Genomic DNA, 19,587 nt, shown 5'->3' with positions numbered 1-19,587 from the left:
CCTCCCCTCCACCTCTGTTGCCCCTCCCTCCTTAGCACTCTCCCCAAATACAGGCAGGCCGAGGGACCTCGTGCTTGATCCCTTAACCTGGCTCTTGCTGGAAGCCCCCTCCTCCATTAAAACCCTACTCTTGCCAGGCACCTGTAATCCCAGCATTTTGGGAGGCCGAGGCGGGCAGATCACCTGAGGTCAGGAGTTCGAGACCAGCCTGACCAACATGGAGAAACCACGTCTCTACTAAATATACAAAACTAGCCGGGCGTGGTGGCACATGCCTGTAATCCCAGCCACTCGGGAGGCTGAGGCAGGAGAATCACTTGAACCGGGGAGGCAGAGGTTGCGGTGAGCGGAGATCGCGCCATTGCACTCCAGCCTGGGCAACAGGAGAGAAATTCCGTCTCAAAAAAAAACCCAAACAAACAAACAAACACAAAAACTAACAACAACAAAAAACCCTACACTATTTCTGAGGCCAGCTCAAAAGGTGTTATGATTGCCTTCCCAGTTTCTTGCAGTCAAAATGAATTTCGCTCCCTTGGTATAACGTGTGCAAAACGTGGTTGCATCCATTATTTTTCAAGGAGAGAGCTGAGTATGTTCATAGGCTGAAAGGAAAGCTTCAGTATAGAGAGAGTTTTCCATGGAAAGTGAGACAGGGGCATAGGTGGATGAGGCCCCAAGGAATGAGAGGAAAGAAGGTGGGCAGAGCTTTACCCCAGAGGCGAACAGAGGATGGACGTGGATCCAGATAAGACGTCAGCTCGTTCCCTAAAGGTCGTGCTGAAGGAGTAATGAGGGTGGCCAGTGCGCAGGGGTTTGAGAGGCCCCGTGGATATGGTGCTGTGGGGAAAGTATTTGGCGATGCTCAATAGTTCAGGAGAAGATACTAGGATGAATGGTTGCTGTGTGCCACGGTTCTATAGGCTTTCACGTGTGTTATCTTATGTGATCTTCCGGGGCGCCGGTGTCTCCGTCTTCTGGATGACCAATCGGAAGCTCACAGAGAATAAGTAATTGGCCCTAAACCACCCACCTAAGGCGTGGCAGAGGCGGGGCCCAAACGCGCGCTCCAGCCCTCGCGCAGGCGCCTTGGAACTCGCCTGCGTGTTGTGACCCAGAATTCCTGGGGCTGTGGAAGAGACCATAGGCTCAACAGGAGGGGGAGCCCTGGGTTGCGCGCCGGTCTGCATCGCTACTTGGCGGAAAGTTCCCATGAGTCTTTGCCAGCGTCCCCCTCCTTTTGTGACGAATAGGATATCCCGACTCCTTAAGGGCCTGGAGCGCATAAGTTGTGACCTTTTCATTCCCGTTGTTATGGAGGTAGGGTCTCCGCGAATCTGGGGGTGGTAGCTGGGGGCAAAAGCAAATAAAGAGCTCGAGCTTCTGTGGTCTCTGGGGAGATGTTCCCGGGAAGCCTGGCTAGAGGGCAGAGGGCAGCTGTTGAGATGGCGTGGCTCCCCGCCTCCTGCGCTCGCGTGGCCTTCGGCCCGGTGTTGGACAGCCTGGCAGGGCAGCGGGGGGCTGAATCCGGCTGCCTTGGATGAGGCTCATGGATCACCCTTTTGTGGTAGGGCCACATCTGCCAGAGCCTGGAGTCTGCGAAGGCCGGGACCCGGTTCTCCGGCCCGCCGTGGGCAGTGTGCAAACCCGAGAGAGCTGGGTAAGTTGGTGTCGGCTTGCAGTTTGGGGTACCCCGAGGGCGGTGTACGTCGGTAAGATTGTAACGGGATTACTGGAAGACTTACTCGACTGTCCTGATGATACTTGTAATAGGAAGTGCCGTCAGAAGCGATAACTGACGACGTTTAACGTCTATCTGACTGCAGTCGCTGAAATCTCTACAACTTAGTTGACCATAACTGCCAGAACCTGCCCTGAATTCCTGTCCTTCACTCCCTCTTTCAGATTGCCTGCCCACCGCAGAGTGCTGAAGACGGGGTAGCCATGAGGTAAGAGGCCCTCTGGGGTAGGGTTTAACATGGAACGTAGTTTTGTCATCTTGAATGCACGGAAATTGGCGTTTTGACAGTTTTCTACGTTTAGGTGTTTTATACACTTGAGGGTAATGTGTCAAATCATTGCATATGATGGAACTGAAATAGAAACTGGAGATGGCTGCCCACATTCCTAACCTAGAACTGCATTTAAAGCAAAGTGATAGGCAGAAGCAAACTCCTTCGTTAAGAAATGTCTCCAGTGGCAGCGTTAGATTTTTCAGGTAGGGTCTAGATCTCGAGCAGTACTGGAGAGTTGTGAGGTGCTTGACTGCTCTGATGAAATCACTAATAGGAAGTGCCATCAGAAGCGATAACTGACGAAAACTACTCCTGTCTGATTGCAGTTAAGTCTTCACCATTTGCTGGTTCCCAGGAGTAAAACTTGTCTGAACGGTGACCTAATTGCTATATTCACCTAGGTTGCAAATTCGTGAAGATATCAGCAGCATGTTTGGCAGCTGAGTATTGGAGCAAGGAGCCTGCCACAAGGTAAGCCTTGCTCTATGGGGAGGCTAGTGGCTGACCATGCCTAGCTGTCAGGTGGAATGTTGGCAGTTGAATTTGGTTAACCTGATACCTTGTAACAGTGTAGCCTATCCCAGAGATACCGATTTTGGTTTCCGGTGGCATTGGAGCCAGGGTGGAATAGCTAGAAAGAGGGGCTACTCTATTTACCTCTTGGCTGTTTAGTCTTGGGCAAATTACCTGTCTGCTGAGATGTAGTTTTCCTCAGATATGAAAAGGAAAAGTAAGCTCTGTGAAGTTTAAAGTGATGTGACTGAAATGTAGATTGCAACTCCCTGAGGCTGGCTGGGCACGGTGGCCTATAATCCCATCTATAATCCCATCACTTTGGGAGGCTGAGGTGGGTGGATCACCTGAGGTCAGGAGTTCAAGACCAGCCTGGCTGGTCAACATGGTGAAACCCCATCTCTACCAAAAATTAACCGGGTGTGGTGGCGTGTACTTGTAATCCCAGCTGCTTGGGGGGCTGAGCCAGGAGAATCGCTTGAACCCGGGAGGTGGAGGTTGTAGTGAGTTGAGATTGTGCTACTGCACTCCAGCCTGGGCAACAGCGAGACTCCATCCCCAAAAAAAAAAAAAAAATTACAACTCCCTGAGAAGCTAATTAAGATTTGTAGTCCTCAATAATTTACAAAAATTACCTCTAATAAGGTCTTAAGGGGCTTTTGTTAGGATGGACTTAAATTTGTAAAGTCATTAATTGACGCTGTCATCAGAAATGCCTCTCCTGCTCTGCAGTCTCTAAGATGTATGCACCTTCTCCATTCCCCCAGGTTTTGAGAACAGAGTGCCGTTTTAGAGCTGGCGGCAGCATCTTAGCCCAAAAGAAGGTAAGCCTTGAGCTGGCTAATGACCCCCTCAACCCAATAGTGGAATGAATAAACAGCTGATCTTCTTAAAACTCGCTTGAAAAAAAGATATCAAATGATGAAATCACCCAAAATAGCTGGAATTACCGGCAGATTGTGTAGTGGTGAACCTACGGTTTTCTGAAGATATCTGTTACCCTGCGATTGACTGTCAGTTGGTGCAGAAAGTGAGATTGAAATGTAGTTTCTTTGCAGGTTATATTCCCAGAGGATGTCAATCCCAAGGACCAGTAGCTGCCGTCAGTTTGGATTATGAAAACTTTAACCAGCATCAACATTGGGTGTAGAAACATGATTGCTTTGTGTATCAGAGGACATGCTCAGCAGATCCAAGAGATATATTTGGCAACTTTTTCTAGAAAAGGCACATTGGGTATCATTCATTACATTCTTGAGTTTTTTTGGGTTTTTTTTTTTTTTTTTTTTTTGAGACAGTCTTGCTGTGTTGCCCAGGCTGGAATGTGGTGGCACAATCACAGCTCATTGCAGCCTCAATCACCCAGGCCTAAGCAATCCTCCTGCCTTGTAGCTGGGACTATAGCTCACAGCACATCTGGCTAAAATTTTTTTTTTGTTGAGGTGGATTCACTGTGTTACCCAGGCTGGTCTCAAGCTCCTGGGCTCAGATGGTCCTGCCTCAGCTTCCAAAGGCATAGGCCACATTGTAGCTTTGTCCCTTGCCATCCTGCCCAACGGGGTGCTGTACCTTTTAATGAATTGACTTTCATAAATTGGTTATGTTGGTGGGCAAGTTCTTTAAGCTGGAAATTGTAAATTCTTCCTGAAATGTTTTTTCATGCAGTTACCATGAACTAAATACTACAATAAAGGATGGTCTTGGGTATCGATTCTTAAAAATGTGTATTTGAAGAAAAAGTAAATTTTGCCTACTATTGTCAGATATTAGCAGTCCAGATATTTGCTCTAGCTTGTAAACTTCCCTGTGGTCTGCCTAAGCTCTTAACCCCCTATTCTACAGCTTTAGACTGAAGGCAGAAATTCAAAGCATTTCGGCCCCTGCTGCTCTGTGTTCCTTGGTGTGCCCTTCTTCCAGCTCCTGCAGCACTGCACCATTCCTAACCACAACCTTAACAGCACGCAGGGCCCATACTCTAGGCCCCATCTTGCTGTCTTCCTGTGTTGGAATCTTGCTTACCAAGGCCTGTCGGAGCATACTCCCCATACTGTTTTCCCACAAGGTTCAAGAGTGATTGGCTCCCAATCTCCCAGCTACTTGGGGGGCTGAGCCAGGAGAATCGCTTGGCTCTTAGATCTAGGGGTTGCCTGTTATTTAGAAGAGATTGCTTAACTGGTAGGGCCCTTTCACTAGGAGAGCATTTGGGTAAGGGGAGGGTGTAAGATGAGAACCTTTGCTAAGTTAGGTTCCTTTGGGAGCCCCCAGTTTGTTTCTCCCTCTCCCCAGGCATCTTGCTGGATCTGCCAAGGGATTGGACTCTGTCGTGGTCCTAGGTTTTTAAGGTTTTAAAGCCCACCTTCTGCAGCAGGTGTTCTGGAATGTGTTAGTGGATTACTTAAGAGTTATGGGAAAAGAGTTCCTGTGGCCTGTCTAGGTCAGTGAAGTCATACTGACAAGTGATGAGAAGGAAGCCAGGCCTGTCACTTGGACTGCATGCTAAGGACATCAGAGCCCACACAGAAGTCTGGTAGTTTTTCAGCCAGCAGTGGGTAGGGAAGGTTGATGAGGGATTTCTGAACAGGACTTTATGCCTGTATGCATGGGCACCATGTCTGCCCTGAGCACTGCCACAGGGCATCGTAGGCTGCTCTGATTGTTAAAGGGCATAGTGATAGCTGGTCCTATAGGTAGATACCTGGAATCACAAGGTGGGCCTCAGAAATGGAGCTGAGTCTCCATAAGGAGGTAGACCACGTTCAGTCCACCTGTATCATAGATGGAACTAGGGTCTCTGGCAACCAACCCCTTCCCCCCAGGTTCTTGAGTTACAGGAGTTTTGCTAAAGATTCCCACCTCCCTTGAGTGGGGACACGTTCACCTGGTTGGAGCTTGTTCCCCTAAATGAAAAATGTAATGCAATGCAGGTAGGGGCCCTACTGTCTAATTTTTCTGGGGGAAAGCTCTTGGTTTTCACAATGGCTCAGGCTTCCAGTACCTCTAGCCATGTGCCCATTTCCACAAGTCTTTGGGGAAGGCCATGGGCTGAGCTGAGAGTTCTCTGGGGCCTGGGATGACTTAAGAGCCAAATGGCAGATAATGGGATTGGGGGCAGATGGAGAGGACCAATGGGAAGTTTTAACACATCCCCTTCCCCAGATGCTATGGTTTGCCTTTCTGTAGGTGGGTGGCCCAGGCCAATTTTTGGCAATATCCTTAACCCACCTGATAGAAGCTCCCTCCCCTTGCGCATTCTACCCAACAAGGACTCCCTAGTGAGGCCCTTCACTTCTATGTCACGTCTGAGCTGCAGCTACAGTCTCCTTGCCATCATGGTGGTCTTCGGCAGGTGCCACAGGGCCCCCTCCAGGGTCTTCCTGGCCTACTGTCCCTTCCCGGACCTCCTCCCCACTACCCGGGCCCTCACCCAGCTCCAGGATGGTGGGTAGGTGGCCCTGCTTTGGTGAGCGCTTGCGCAGGCTGAGCAGGAAGGGCTGGGGCAAGGAGAAGATGTCCACGTTGTTGCCCAGGTCAATCCACGTGACATTGGGGAACTTGCTGGGATCCTTAAGGATGTCAGTGAGGTCGCGCAGCACAGCCCGGGTCAGCCGGTTGCCATTGAGTGCCAGTGTGGTGAGGCGGGGCAGGGTGCTGAGCGCCGGCAGCAGCTGCAGGACCATGTCATCCGTGAGGCCTGTGAAGCCCAGCTCCACGCTGTCCACCTGCTCCCCACAGCGCTGTAGGTAGCTGGTCACCCGCTCCAGGTCTCGGGAGGTCAGTGGGATGCCCGACAGGTCCACTGTGTTGTCTGGGGGGCTCCCGGCCAGGACAGCCTTGAGGCTGAAGGGAAAAGGGACAAGGAAGGCTCAGGCACATGGGGCAGGCCTTTCCCCCAGAAGCTGCAGTGCCAGCCTCTGCTTGGCTCTCTGACACTAGGGACCGCTTTTACGAAACGCTTGGAGGTTCGGACGCCACAAGTGCAGAGGTGGACGTAACCAGAGACCTCAGTCCCCTGACATTGCTGCACATCTCAGCTGTCAGGGCCCAGCTGGCCATAGCCTGAGGTATATGGCTGCCCTCATTTACCAGAAAAATGGTACCAGTTAAGAGTACCATTGGGCTGTTACATGAAATAAGTTCATAAGTGCAAAATAGTGCCTTGTATAGGTGAGTGATGAATAAACATTTGCTGCTGTATTCATCACTTCGACTCAGCTTCCCACTTCTACCACCCTTGGGTGGCAGCTCAGCTCCCATGAATGGCACAAAGGATATCTGAGTCCCCTCTTTCAAGACCATCTTCCCCACTGAGAAGGATTCCCTAGGGGGAGCCGGTAAGACAGCAGGCAGGGCAGGGCTCAGGGGCTCTGAGCCTGGTGGCAGTTGCTGACTCCTGGAGGCTGAGTGCCTTACTCCTTGCTTCTCCTGCTTGCTCTTGGGACAGACCCCAAGCAGTTCAAGCTGAAGGCAAGTGTGCCTTTCCCGGCACACCCCTACCCCCCACCCCACCCCCACTGTCTGTCTGCTGGCTCTAGGCCCAGGTGCAGAGGTGAGATGTTCATTTTCCGCATTTCTTTTCTTTTGTTTTTGGAGACAGTCTCACTGTCGCCCAGGCTGGAATACAATGGCACGATCTTGGTTCACTGCACCCTCTGCCTCCCAGGCTCAAGCGATTCTCCTGCCTCAGCTTCCTGAATAGCTGGGATTACAGGCGTCTGCCAACATGCCTGGCTAATTTTTATATTTTTAGTAGAGACAGGGTTTTACCATGTTGGCCAGGCTGGTCTGGAACTCCTGACCTCAGGTAATCCCCCCATCTTGGCCTCCCAAAGTGTTGGGATTACAGGCATGAGCCAACACGCCTGGCCATTTTCTGCATTTCTTTTTCTTTTTTCTTTTTTCTTTTTTTTTTTTTTTTGAGATGGAGTTTTATTCTGTCACCCAGGCTGGAGTGCAGTGGCACCATTTTGGCCCATTGCAACCTCCGCCTCCCGGGCTCAAGCAATTCTCCTGCCTCAGCCTCCCGAGTAGCTGGGACTACAGGCGTGTGCCACCACGGCTGGCTACTTTTTTTGTATTTTTAGTAGAGACGGGGTTTCACTGTGTTAGCCAGGATGGTCTCGGTCTCCTGACCTCATGATCAGCCCACCTCGGCCTCCCAAAGTGCTGGGATTACAGGCGTGAGCCACGGTGCCCTCACCTCAGCCTCCCAAAGTGCTGGGATTACAGGCGTGAGCCACGGTGCCCAGCCCCATTTTCTGCATTTCTAAGTGTGCTGGGAAGGAGAGGGAGGTGGAGGGGGCTCCCAGCCCGCTCCAAGAGCATATGCTACTGTCAGCAGCTCAAGGGTCATGGCCTGTACTTCCTGGCAACACAGGGCACATTCGTCCTTGAGATCTAAGCTGGGAGGCTGTCCACAGTTTGTTCATTTTGATTCTGACTGGGGTCCAGCCCCAGGGAGCTGGAAGGTAAAGCTCTCAAGGCGTGACATTTAAATGCTTGGAATGCTGTCAGCCATCTGTGCAGCTTGATTTAAGTGTTGGTGCTATTATCGATGCCATTCCACCAGGGAAGCAGTGTGGTAGTGAACAGCCTGAGTTGGGTTTGAATTCAGCCCCACCGCTTACCAGCTGGGTGATCCTAACCAGTCAATTGACAACAGTGATATCTCCTCCCCAATTTGTTGCTTTTTGTTTTTTGGAGACAGTCTCACTCTTGCCCAGAGGGGAGTGCAATGGCGCGATCTTGGCTCGCTGCAACCTCTGCCTCCCAGGTTCAAGTGTTTCTCCTGCCTCAGCCTCCTGAGTAGCTGGGATTACAGGTGTGCACTATCATGCCCAGCTAATTTTTTTATTTTTAGTAGAGACAGGGTCTCACTATGTTGGCCAGGCTGGTCTTGAACTTTCTACTTCAGGTGATCCGCCCATCTCGGCCTCCCAAAGTGCTGGGATTATAGGCGTGAGCCACCGTGCCCGGCCCATTTGTTCTTTTAACAAACATTTGTTAAACTCACCTGTGTGCCAGGCAGTATCCTAGACACTAGGGTCACAGTGGTGAACAGGATGGACAAAATCCCTGTTCTTCCTCTACCGGGGGAGACAGACCACACACAAAACCATGTGAGTGTAGGGCGACATAGTAGCGTGGGGCTGTGGCTACTCAGGAGAAGGTAATGTGTGAATTGACACATGAAAAAGCAAGCATGGGCCATCAGAAGAGTTTGCTGAAGGTTCCAGCAGAGGGCACAAAGGCCCCGAGGCTGGAAAGGGCCTGGTGTGTCTGTGAACCAGCAGGAAGGCCAGTGTGGCTGGGGTGGGAGAGCAGGAGGTGAGACCAGGGGGCGAGGAGGGCAAATCAGAGGCCCATGCTTGAATTTCATTCAGGTGCCATGAGATTCCACCCGAGGGGAATGAGACCTCATGACATGGCTTCCGAATGAAGATTAGACTGAGCATGCGTGTGTGTGGGGAACCAGGAGAGGCCCTTCCAGCAGAGCTCAAACTTCCAGCTTTCCAATGCTAAAGAACCAGCTCAGTCTCCTCATGGCTTTTCAGGTTCCAAGGGCCCCCTGTCTTGCTGTATCCCCATATATGTCCCCTCTACCCAGGTGGAGCCCCTTCCGTGGCCAACACCAGGACAGCCTTACACTCTTCATCCACCTGGGAATGGGCCTCTCCAGGATCCATCTCCTGGTTGTGGGCGGGGGTGGGGGGCGGGTCCAGAACAGAAGGAGGCACCAGAGTTCTTTCTTCTTCATGAGGGAAGGGGACAGCCCCTCCCTCCCCAGCCTGCAGAGACCTGCTGGGATGAGCTAGCAGCAGCACCAAGGCCTTGCCAGAGTCTTTGTGAAGGCACACCACTGGGCTACCATTTGCAAAAAGACAGGTGTGCTTCCTCCTCCAGGAAGCCTTCCTTCCAGGCTCCCTCTACTTGCTTCCTACAGTGTTATCACAGCCCACAGGTTCTGTGTCCTATTTGCCCCTCAACCCCTACCAATTTTCAAGGGACTCTGAACCCCCTTGTTGCTGTATGGACCAGGGACATGGCTGGCTGGGGTCTGGGTCCCTCTGAGGACATCCGAGATAACTGAGGAGTTCAGTAGGGAGTGCTCTGTTGCCCAGGCTGGAGTGCAGTGGTGCCATCTCTGCTCACTGCAACCTCCGCCTCCTTGGTTCAAGTGATTCTCCTGCTTCAGCCTCCTAAGAAACTGGGATTACAGGTGTATGCCACCACGCCTGGCTAATTTTTGAATTTTTATAGGGTTTCGCCATGTTGGTCAGGCTGATCTCGAACTCCTGACCTCAAGTGATCCACCTGCGTCAGCCTCCCAAAGTGCTGGGGTTACAGGCATGAGCCAAACACTGTGCTTGGCAGGGAGTGCCCACTTTAGCACACCAGGAATTAGAAATTTCTCAAATCTTCCTCCTGCCCATCCCATCTCAGTGGGCCCATACTCCCCAGCTCCCACCCACCAGACCAGGGTCCCCCTCTAGCTGTTTCCCCATCCTGGAATCCTCCTTCCATCTTACCTCTTTCAGGCAGCTTCTATGACCGCCCCCCATGACTCCCGCCCTTCCCTTCCCTACATCCCTGAGAGGGGCGCCCTGTATCACACACTCAGCCTGGCATAGACCCACCCAGGGGACTGTAACTCACCAAGCCTGTGGCTTCCTTTTCACCAGTCCCCGGTGCCGCCTCCACTGGGAGTGGGGGCTGAGGTGGTATGTCAGCTGCCGGCACAGCTTCTCCATGGTGCCCAGCGCATCGCCTTCCTGCAGAGGCAACCAGGGGTGGTGGGGCCCTGAGTGGCTGGGTGCACCAGTCTCAGCCCCCAGGCTTCCTGTCTCCTGGGTACGAGCCCAGCTCCCCCAGGCTGAGCTGGGGGAGGCCTTGCTCTGCTGGCCTAGGGTGGGCACCCTAGGCAGATGGCAGTGGCTACAAAGAGGTCTGCAGGATGGTTTTAGTTTTTGTGAATTAGTTGCTAGCATTGAAAAACAGATGTATATAAGTCTGGATTCCAGGAGATTGGACAACAGTTGGCTGGAGCCAAGTGCCTGCTGACCCCCTGGCTGGGACTCATCATGGTCCCCACCACTCCCCAATGTCCAGGGCTGCTCTGTGCATTTTCTTGCTCAGCAGATTTATTGAGCATTTACTGGGAGGCAGGCACTTGTTCTAGGAAGCTAGGATACGGCCAAGAACAAATGTTCATGTCCTTGTATTTCACACAGTAAAGAGGAAAATGAGATATTTTTACCAGTGTCTCCCTCAAAAGTGAGAACAAATGAATGAAGAGGCCAAGTCTTTCCCAGCCCAATTCATTCACAGGCATTCTTGTCTGGCCCATCGGCACTTGAGTTTGAAACCCTGGGTGTCATAGGCTGAACTGTATCCACTGAAAATCACATATTGATGTCCCTAACCCCTAGTACCTGGGAATGCAGCTGCATTTGGAGACAAGGTCTTTAAAGAGGTGACTAAGGTAAAATGAGGTCAGAGGAGTAGGCCCTAATCCTATATGACTGGTGTCCTAAGAAGAAGAAATGAGGACACAGACATGCAGAGGAATGACCACTGGAGGTCATAGGAGGAGGAGGGGCCGACAGACCTAGGAGAGAGCCTCAGTAGGAAACCCACCAGCCAGCCTTGGATTTCTGGCCTTTAGAGCTGTGAGAAACGAACTGTCTGCTGTTTAGACCACCAGTCTGTGATTTTTTGTTATGGCAGACACTGGGTTAAATGATGCAGCTGAAAGATGCTACAGACTCCGACTACATCCCTAGGAAAGTCCATCCAACAGTCCCCGGAGCCAAACTGGTGCTGGACAGGGTGAGGGCATGAGTCACTCCAGGCAGTGAGGGCCACAGTGTGCCCTTGCCAGTGAGCCAGTGCTGAGGCTTGGATGCAAGCGCTGGGCTCGGATGTGAACCCACACGCGGCCAACGACTCGGTGTGGGGAGGTCCGGCGCGTTAACCACACGCAGTGGTCAGCATGGCGCCTGGCACAGAATGGGTGCTCAGTAGGCCGCTTTGTCATTACAATTCCCACACGCCTCTGCTAGCGGACAAACAGCGTATTGAGTAGTGAAGAGCAAAGACCTGGGGCCAAACTGCGGGGATTTAAGTCCTGGCTTTGTCTCGTTCTGTGTGGCCTTGGACAACTGCTTGACTTCTCTGTGCCTCCAAGCCACATCTGTGAAGGGATTACAGTATAGACCTCACAAGAGTTTCTGTGAGGATTAAATGAGTCACTACTAGTGTAGTGCTTTGAATAGAGGCCAACCCACAGCGACCTCTCCAGGCACGCTCTCTAAGTGAATACCGGCACCAGCATAGGGAACTCTGGCAGGGCAAGGAGGGAAGGTTACTCCTGCCCAGGCTTAGATTTGAGCTCAGCTTTGTTTTAATTTTATTTATTTTTTTGAGACGGAGTCTTGCTCTGTTGCCCAGGCTGGAGTGCAATGGGGCGATCTCGGCTCACTGCAACCTCCGCCTCCTGGGTTCCAGCGATTCTCCTACTTCAGCCTCTCGAGTAGCTAGGATTACAGGCACCTGCCATCATGCCCAGCTGATTTTTGTAGTTTTAGTAGAGATGGGGTTTCACCATGTTGGTCAGGCTGGTCTTTTTTTTTTTTTTTTTTTGAGACGGAGTCTCGCTCTGTCGCCCAGGCTGGAGTGCAGTGGCCGGATCTCAGCTCACTGCAAGCTCCGCCTCCCGGGTTCACGCCATTCTCCTGCCTCAGCCTCCCGAGTAACTGGGACTACAGGCGCCCGCCACCTCGCCCGGCTAGTTTTTTGTATTTTTTAGTAGAGACGGGGTTTCACCGTGTTAGCCAGGATGGTCTCGATCTCCCGACCTCGTGATCCGCCCGTCTCGGCCTCCCAAAGTGCTGGGATTACAGGCTTGAGCCACCGCGCCCGGCCTGTCAGGCTGGTCTTGAACTCCTGACCTCAAGTGACCCACCTACCTCGGCCTCCCAAAGTGCTAAGATTACAGGTGTCAGCCACCACGCCCAGGCTGAGCTCAGCTTTTGAGAGCGATGGGTTAGTGATTTCGGATGGAGAAAGAAAACGTGAGGCATCTCTGAGTGAGGAGGAAACAGTCTGTGGCAGGGCTTGGGGATGTGGCAGCCATGGGGTGTGTTACTGACATGAGGGCAGGTGAAGGCCTGGGGCCTGATCACATCTGGTCCCTCCATGGTTCAAGCCACTGTCAGCCCTGCACACCAGACATCATGCAAGAAGGTTATGGAATTCCCACAGCACCCCAGGGCAGGAGATACTTTCGTTATCCCCATTATGCAGTGGGGGAAATTGAGGCCCAGAGGGCTGGGGATGGGCCTGGGGCTGATGGGAAGGCAAGAGAAGGAGAATCTGAGGAAGGGGGACGAGAGAGAGGAGGTGGGAAGATGGGAGTTGAGTTTCCAAAGGAGAGAGGCATCTGTGGAGGGACCCAGGAGGCAAAGGAGGGTCCGAGACTGAACTGAGTGGATTTGGAGGAGCCCCCTGGGCTCCAGTTCACAGCCCATCCCCACCCCTGCCCCCAGCTTCCTGGTGCCTGGCCGTCTGATGAATAAGCTTGTATCACCTGCCACTTGTGCCTGTATTACACCTGTGTGCTACACCTGTGTGTCACTCTTGTGTGTTGCAGATGTAGAGGCAGGTGAGCATCTGCCTTTACAGCTTCATTCCCCACCCCTGGAGTTGACACCTTTTGGTTCCTAGACTTGGCTTCTTGCTGAGCCTGGCCACACTACTGTGGGGCGGCGGGGGGGGAAGTAAGGTGGGTGAAGCAGGAGGAGCTGGTCATGAGGCCTGCAGGGGAGTCCCTGAAGGGGGCTGTTCCTTGGACTGGGAGATGGAGAGGGGTGGACAGGAGATGGAGAGGGTGACTCAGGGCCAGGCTATTGGAAGAGGCTGAGGGGACAGAGGTCACGCAGCTGACTGATATGCTGGATGGAGAAGGTGTGGGCAGGGAGGGTGAGGAAGGTCTAGGCTTTGGGCTTGGGACCTGAGTAGAAGTCAAGGGGCTCAGGACAAGAAGAGGGTGAGAAGGCAGGAGGGTGAGCCACGTGGGGCCACGGTAAGTTTGAGGGGCTCACAAGACCTCCAGCTGCGGATGCCACTGGACTTACGGGGCTGGGGCTCAAGACAGGTCCAGGCTGGACACATTCATCAGTAAGATTAAACTGGCCAGAGAATGAGCCGAGCAGAAGGGAGAGAGGACACTGGACACACGGCGGTCCGAGAAGACTCCGTCAGAGCAGCAGGAGGAGCAGAGTCCAGACACCAAGGAGAAGAGTGGCTAATGCGGTTAGACCCCCACCCAGAGGCCACTGGGTCTCCAACAAGGAGGCCATGGCCAGCACAGGTTCAGGGAGAGGGGCCATGCTGGGAGCTGACCTTGGAGCTCAAGGGGAGAATAGGGGCTGGGTACAGTGGCTCATGCCTGTAATCCTAGCACATTGGGAGGCCAAGGTGGGCAGATCACCTGAGGTCAGGAGTTCGAGACCAGCCTGGCCAACATGGCAAAACCCCGTCTCTACTAAAAATACAAAAATTAGCTGGGTGTGGTGGCGGGAGCCTGTGATCCCAGCTACTCCGCAAGCTGAGGCATGAGAATTGCTTGAACCCAGGAGGCAGAGGTTGCAGTGAGCCAAGATTGTGCCACTGCACTCCAGCCTGGGTGACAGAGACTCTGTCTCAAAAAAAAAAAAAAAAAAAAAAGGCATGAATAAAAACAAAGGGAGAATAGGATGTGACACTGGAGATGGCCCATCTAGAGCTGTGCTTCTTCACCTTGGAATCTTGCACACTGGAATCTCAGGGGAGCTTTAAAGTTCACTGATGGGCCAGGTGCTGTGGCTCACTCTTGTAATCCCAGCACTTTGGGAGGCTGAGGCAGGAGGATCACTTGAGCCCAGGAGTTCAAGACTACCCTGGGCAATATAGTGAGACCTGCTCTCTACAAACAAACAAACAAACAAACCAAAACAAAAAACGAAGCCCAGCATGGTGGCTTGTGCCTGCAGTCCCAGCTACCCGGGAGGCTGAGGTAGGAGGCTGTTGAGCCCCGAAAGTGAAGGCTGCAGTGAGCCGTGATCACACCTCTGCACTCCAGACAGAGTGAGACCTAGTCTCAAAAAACCAAACCAAACCAAACAACAACAAAATAACACTGATGCCTAAGCCACCCCAGTGATGGGTGGGTGGCTCAGGAACGGGGATTTTTTTTCTTTTTTTTTTTGAGATGGAGTCTCACTCTGTTGCCCAGGCTGGAATGCAGTGGTGTGGTCTCGGCTCACTGCAACCTCCATCTCCCAGGTTCAAACAATTCTCCTGCTTCAGCCTCCCAAGTAGATGGGATTTACAGGCGCCTGCCACCACGCCCAGCTAATTTTTTGTATTTTAATAGAGACAGGGGTTCACCAAGTTGGCCAGGCTGGTCTCGAACTCCTGACTTCAGGTGATCTGCCCGCCTTGGCTTCCTAAAGTGCTGGGATTACAGGTGTGAGCCACCCCACCTGGCCACATGGGGAAGCCTCAGCTTGTGGAGTAGCTGGGATCACAGGCACCCGCCACCACGCCCAGCTAATTTTGTATTTTTAGTAGAGATGGGGTTTTGCCATGTTGGCCAGGCTGGTCTCGAACTCCTGACCTCAGGTTCCCCAAGTGATTCCCTAGTACAGCCGAGGTGGAGAAGCACCAGTTCAAAGACCATGGGTGGGATCAGGTGGTCTGCCCAGCATTGCTCCTGGAACCACCCCAGGACAGAATGTTGCCAGTCTCCAAAGCTTAGAACTGAGCTCCTCAGCTGCAGCTCCTCCTTCAATCACTTCCCAGGGTTTCCAAAATCTGGGGCCAAAATCCCTGTCCACCCTCTCAGCCTGGGCAGCTGAGCCTTAAAAGAAGAGAACAGAGGCCAGACGCGGGAGTTCACGCCTATAATCTCAGCACTTCGGGAGGCCAAGGCGGGCGGATCACAAGGTCAGGAGTTCAACACTAGCCTGGCCAATACGGTGAAACCCTGTCTCTACTAAAAATACAAAAATTAGCCAGACATGGTCGTGGGCGCCTGTAGTCCCTACTCGGGAGGCTGGGGCAGGAGAATCACTTGAACCCGGGAGGTGGAGGTTGCAGTGAGCCGAGATCATGCCACTGCGCTCTGGCCTGGGTGACAGAGCAAGAGTCTGTCACACACACACACACACACACACACACACACACACACACAGAGCAGAGGACAAGGGGGCATCACTGCACTGCCACTGCCACAAGGGGGCAGCCACGCACAGGGCCAGGCTCCGGATGGACGTGCATCTGCCACTATCAGGGAGAACTGAGGAGCCTTGGTCTCCTCACTGGCTAGACAGGAACAATAGATATGGACACCTCATAGAGTTGCCTTGAGACCACAAGTGAGCTGATGTTCTCTCTGGAGTGAGAGTTCCCTTCTGCTTGTCTGAACATGTACTGAGCAGCTGCGATGCATTGGGCATCTCCTCTGAGCAGTGTTTGCATGAACTTTTTGGAGCTCAGAACACAATTCCAAAGCATGGTGCCGGGGCCAGCAGAGAGCTTTGAACTAAAGGAAATTGGAAAGCCTCAGAAGCAAAGTTTTTCTGCCCTTCTGCTGCCCTCCTCTGTCTCTAGCCCTTCTCCCCCAGAGTGAGTCAGAGAAACCAGAATTCTTCTTCCCCAAGGCAGGTCACAGAAACTAGAACCCCTCTCCCTCAAAGCAAGCCTTAAAACTAGGTAGGTCACTCTCTCCCTTCTGTCTTGAAGAACATTCCAGAGGGGTAGGAAGGAACACTGCACAGAGAGGCCAAGAAGAATCTGCGCAGACAGCCTTCCTGGGTCCCCTCAGCCTATCACCATTGAATCACACCCTTTGTCCAATCGCATTGCTACAAGCTGTGTACTCTTTACCAAACCTGAGTATAAAAACAGACAGCTGGCTGGGCACGGTGGCTCACGCCTGTAATCCCAGCACTTTGGGAGGCCAAGGTGGGTAGATCTCCTAAGGTCAGGAGTTTGAGACCAGCCTGGCCACCATGGCGAAACCCCGTCTCTACTAAAAATACAAAAAATTAGCTAGGCGTGGTGGCGGGCACCTGTAGTCCCAGCTACTTGGGAGGCTGAGGCAGGAGAATTGCTTGAACTCAGGAGGTGAAGGTTCCAATGAGCTGAGATCACGCCATTGCACTCCGGCCTGGACGACAGAGTGAGACTCTGTCAAAAACAAACAAACAAACAAAGAACCAGGCTGGGCGTGCTGGCTCACGCCTGTAATCCCAGCACTTTGGGAGGCAGAGCAGGCCCGAGACTAGCCTGACCAACATGGAGAAACCCCATCTCTACTGAAAATACAGAATTAGCCGGGCATGGTGGTGCATGCCTATAATCCCAGCTGCTCAGGAGGCTGAGGCAAGAGAATTGCGTGAACCCAGGAGGTGGAGGTTGAGGTAAGCCAAGATCGCGCCATTGCACTCCAGCCTGGGCAACAAGAGTGAAATTCCGTCCAAAAATTAATTAATTAATTAATTAAATTAAAATAAAAAATTCAAACAAACAAAAAACCAAAAAAAGAAAAAGACATCTTTCCCTGAGTTTTGGGGTCATTTCTTTCTCTCTTTTTTTAAAGAGATGGGAGTCTCACTATATTGCCCTTGCTGGTATTGAATTCCTGGCCTCATATAATCCTCCTGCATCAGCCTCCCAAGTAGCTGGGACTAAGGGTCTTCATTTCTTTTCTTTCTTTCTTTTTTTTTTTTTTCAGTGACGGAGTCTTGCTCTGTCGCCCAGGCTGGAGTGCAGTGGCGCCATCTAAGCTCACTGCAACCTCCGCCTCCCTGGCTCAAGTGATTCTCCTGGCTTAGCATCCTGAGTAGCTGGGATTACAGGCGCACGCCACCATGCCCAACTGATTTTTGTATTTTTAGTAGAGATAGGGTTTCACCATGTTGGCCAGGTTGGTCTTGAACTCCTGGCCTCAAGTGATCTGCCTTACCTACAGTTTTAGCACCTTGATCTAACTTGGCTGTCTGTGGGCACCACAAGACACCTCGGTATCTGAGGGACACGTTTTCTTCCTTGCTGGAGCCAGCCTGCCTGGGCTTCTGTTATGTACAGCAGAATCCTAACCCACCCAGGAGGCGCAATGACTGTGTGCAGAGTCAACTCTCTGCAACCCTCCCCCGATCCCTGAAGAAGGCAGGAGTGGAATGTGGCACAGTCAAGGTGACTGTGAGTGCAGGTCAGGGCAGCAGCCTCTCTAGACCTTCCCAGTAAGGCTGCCCAGGTCCTGGGGCAGAGCGTGTTTGAGGGGCTTCGTATTCATCTGTCAGGAAAGATGGCATGCCGACCTGCAGGCTGACCTGGAAGGGGTCCCAGCACCCGACACTGCTCTGGCTGTCAGCCATCAGGCAGTGATACCATCTGCCATCTTCACTCCCCAGGCACCTCTGTAACTGCTCCAGGACCCCGACAAGCACAGCCCTCCACTGCCCTCCATTCAAGGGTATCCCTCCCTCATTCATAAATTCATTCATACATTCATCAAATGTTGACTGTCCCGCTCATTATGCCGGACACCATTCCAGATGCAGAGACTGTGTGCCGGCTTTTCTGTTTCTTCTCGCCCCACAGTCCACTCTGCCCTTCTCTGCTCAGAAGGCTGGGCTCTAGAGACCGCATCACTGGGCTCTCTTCCCCCTGGCTTCCTCTTGGGTTCAGCTAATGGGAGCAGTGGCAGCAAGACCAGAGGGCAGGAGGAGAGACAGATGGGGGGCTTTATTCTGATTCCCACACTTCGGCATGTGCAGCAGCCAGCCTCCAAGACAGCCTTGCTGCTCTTGGCTCCTGGCATCTGTGCCCCTGTGTAGTGTCCTTCCACATTGTAGCAGGGCTGGTCTGGGTGAGCAACAGAATCATCAGAATCAATAGAATGGCAGCAATGCTGGTTTGTGACTTCTGAGACTGGGTCTTAAAAGGTATTGTGGGAGTTGGGCTCACACCTGCAATCCTAGTGCTTTGGGAGGCCAAGGCAGGGGGATTGCCTGAGGCCAGGAGTTTGAGACCAGCCTTGGCAACATAGTGAGGCCCCCATGTCTATAAGAAAAAAACCCAAAAAATTAGCTAGGCATGGTGGTGCCTGCCTCCAATCTCAGCTACTCAGGAGGGTGAGGTGGGAGGATCACTTGAGCCTGGTAGTTCCAGGCTGCAGTAAGTTATGATCACACCACTGCACTCCAGCCTGGGCATCAGAGTGAGACCCTTTCTCAAAACAAACAAACAAACAAAACAAAACAAAAAAACAAGGCCAGGCATAGTGGCTCACGCCTGTAATCCCAGCACTTCGGAAGGCCGAGGTGGATCACCTGAGGTCAGGAGTTTGAGACCAGGCTGGCCAACATGGCGAAACCCCGTCTCTACTAAAAATACAAAAAATTAGCTGAGTGTGGTGGCAGGTGCCTGTAATCCCAAGCTACTTGAGAGGCTGAGGCAGGAGAACTGCTTAAATCCGGGAGGCAGAGGTTGCAGTGAGTCGAGATCGCGCCACTGCACTCCAGCCTAGGTGATAGAGTGAGACTCTGTCTCAAAAAAAAAAAAAAAAAGGCATTATGGCTTCTATATTATCACCTGTTGTGGGATAAGCCAGCTGCCATCATGTGAGGACACTCAAGCAGTCCTATGGAGAGACTACAGGGCGAGTGTGCCGCCCTGGAAGTGGACCTGCCAACTTCTTCTTTTGTTTTTGAGATGGAGTTTTGCTCTTGTTGCCCAGGCTGGAGAGCAATGGTGCGATCTCGGCTCACGGCAACCTCCGCCTGCCAGGTTCCAGTGATTCTCCTGTCTCAGCCTCCCAAGTAGCTGGGATTACAGGCATGTGCCACCACTCCCGGCTAATTTTGTATTTTTAGTAGACATGGGGTTTCTCCATGTTGGTCAGGGTGGTCTCCAACTCCCAATCTCAGGTGATCTGCCCCCCTCGGTCTCCCAAAGTGCTGGGATTACAGGCGTAAGCCACGGAGTCTGGCAGAGCTGCCAACTTCTGCAAAGT

General features: G+C 52.4%; 1 protein-coding gene, 1 long non-coding RNA gene and 3 other non-coding genes across 6 annotated transcripts in view; 4 read left to right on the top strand and 1 right to left on the bottom strand.

The window, feature by feature from the left end:
• Positions 1-1,750: 1,750 nt before the first annotated feature.
• On the top strand, positions 1,751-1,822 carry LOC114673299 (small nucleolar RNA SNORD49). Its single transcript, XR_003724019.2, has one exon. It is a non-coding gene; the product is annotated as a small nucleolar RNA SNORD49 (small nucleolar RNA).
• A 444-nt stretch (positions 1,823-2,266) lies between these two features.
• On the top strand, positions 2,267-2,337 carry LOC114673298 (small nucleolar RNA SNORD49). Its single transcript, XR_003724018.2, has one exon. It is a non-coding gene; the product is annotated as a small nucleolar RNA SNORD49 (small nucleolar RNA).
• Positions 2,338-3,289: 952 nt separating this feature from the next.
• Positions 3,290-4,249, top strand: LOC699779 (uncharacterized). Its single transcript, XR_013406137.1, has 2 exons — positions 3,290-3,352; positions 3,587-4,249. It is a non-coding gene; the product is annotated as an uncharacterized LOC699779 (long non-coding RNA).
• LOC114673314 (small nucleolar RNA SNORD65) lies at positions 3,445-3,517 on the top strand. Its single transcript, XR_003724032.1, has one exon. It is a non-coding gene; the product is annotated as a small nucleolar RNA SNORD65 (small nucleolar RNA).
• Positions 4,236-19,587, bottom strand: part of LRRC75A (leucine rich repeat containing 75A) — a 48,748-nt gene continuing 33,396 nt past the window's right edge. For both annotated transcript variants that reach the window (XM_028836047.2, XM_077970415.1), the window contains 2 exons: positions 10,182-10,297; positions 4,236-6,365 (listed from right to left, as the gene is read on the bottom strand). In XM_028836047.2, the coding sequence (XP_028691880.1) occupies positions 5,822-6,365; positions 10,182-10,297 (660 nt within the window). In that variant the 3' untranslated portion in view covers positions 4,236-5,821. The remainder of the gene's footprint in view (positions 6,366-10,181; positions 10,298-19,587) is intronic.

Source organism: Macaca mulatta, chromosome 16 (assembly GCF_049350105.2).
Source record: "Macaca mulatta isolate MMU2019108-1 chromosome 16, T2T-MMU8v2.0, whole genome shotgun sequence".
Taxonomy (NCBI): Eukaryota; Metazoa; Chordata; class Mammalia; order Primates; family Cercopithecidae; genus Macaca; species Macaca mulatta.
The sequence above is the reverse complement of the archived record's forward strand: the minus strand, read 5'-3'. Positions and strand labels throughout refer to the sequence as shown.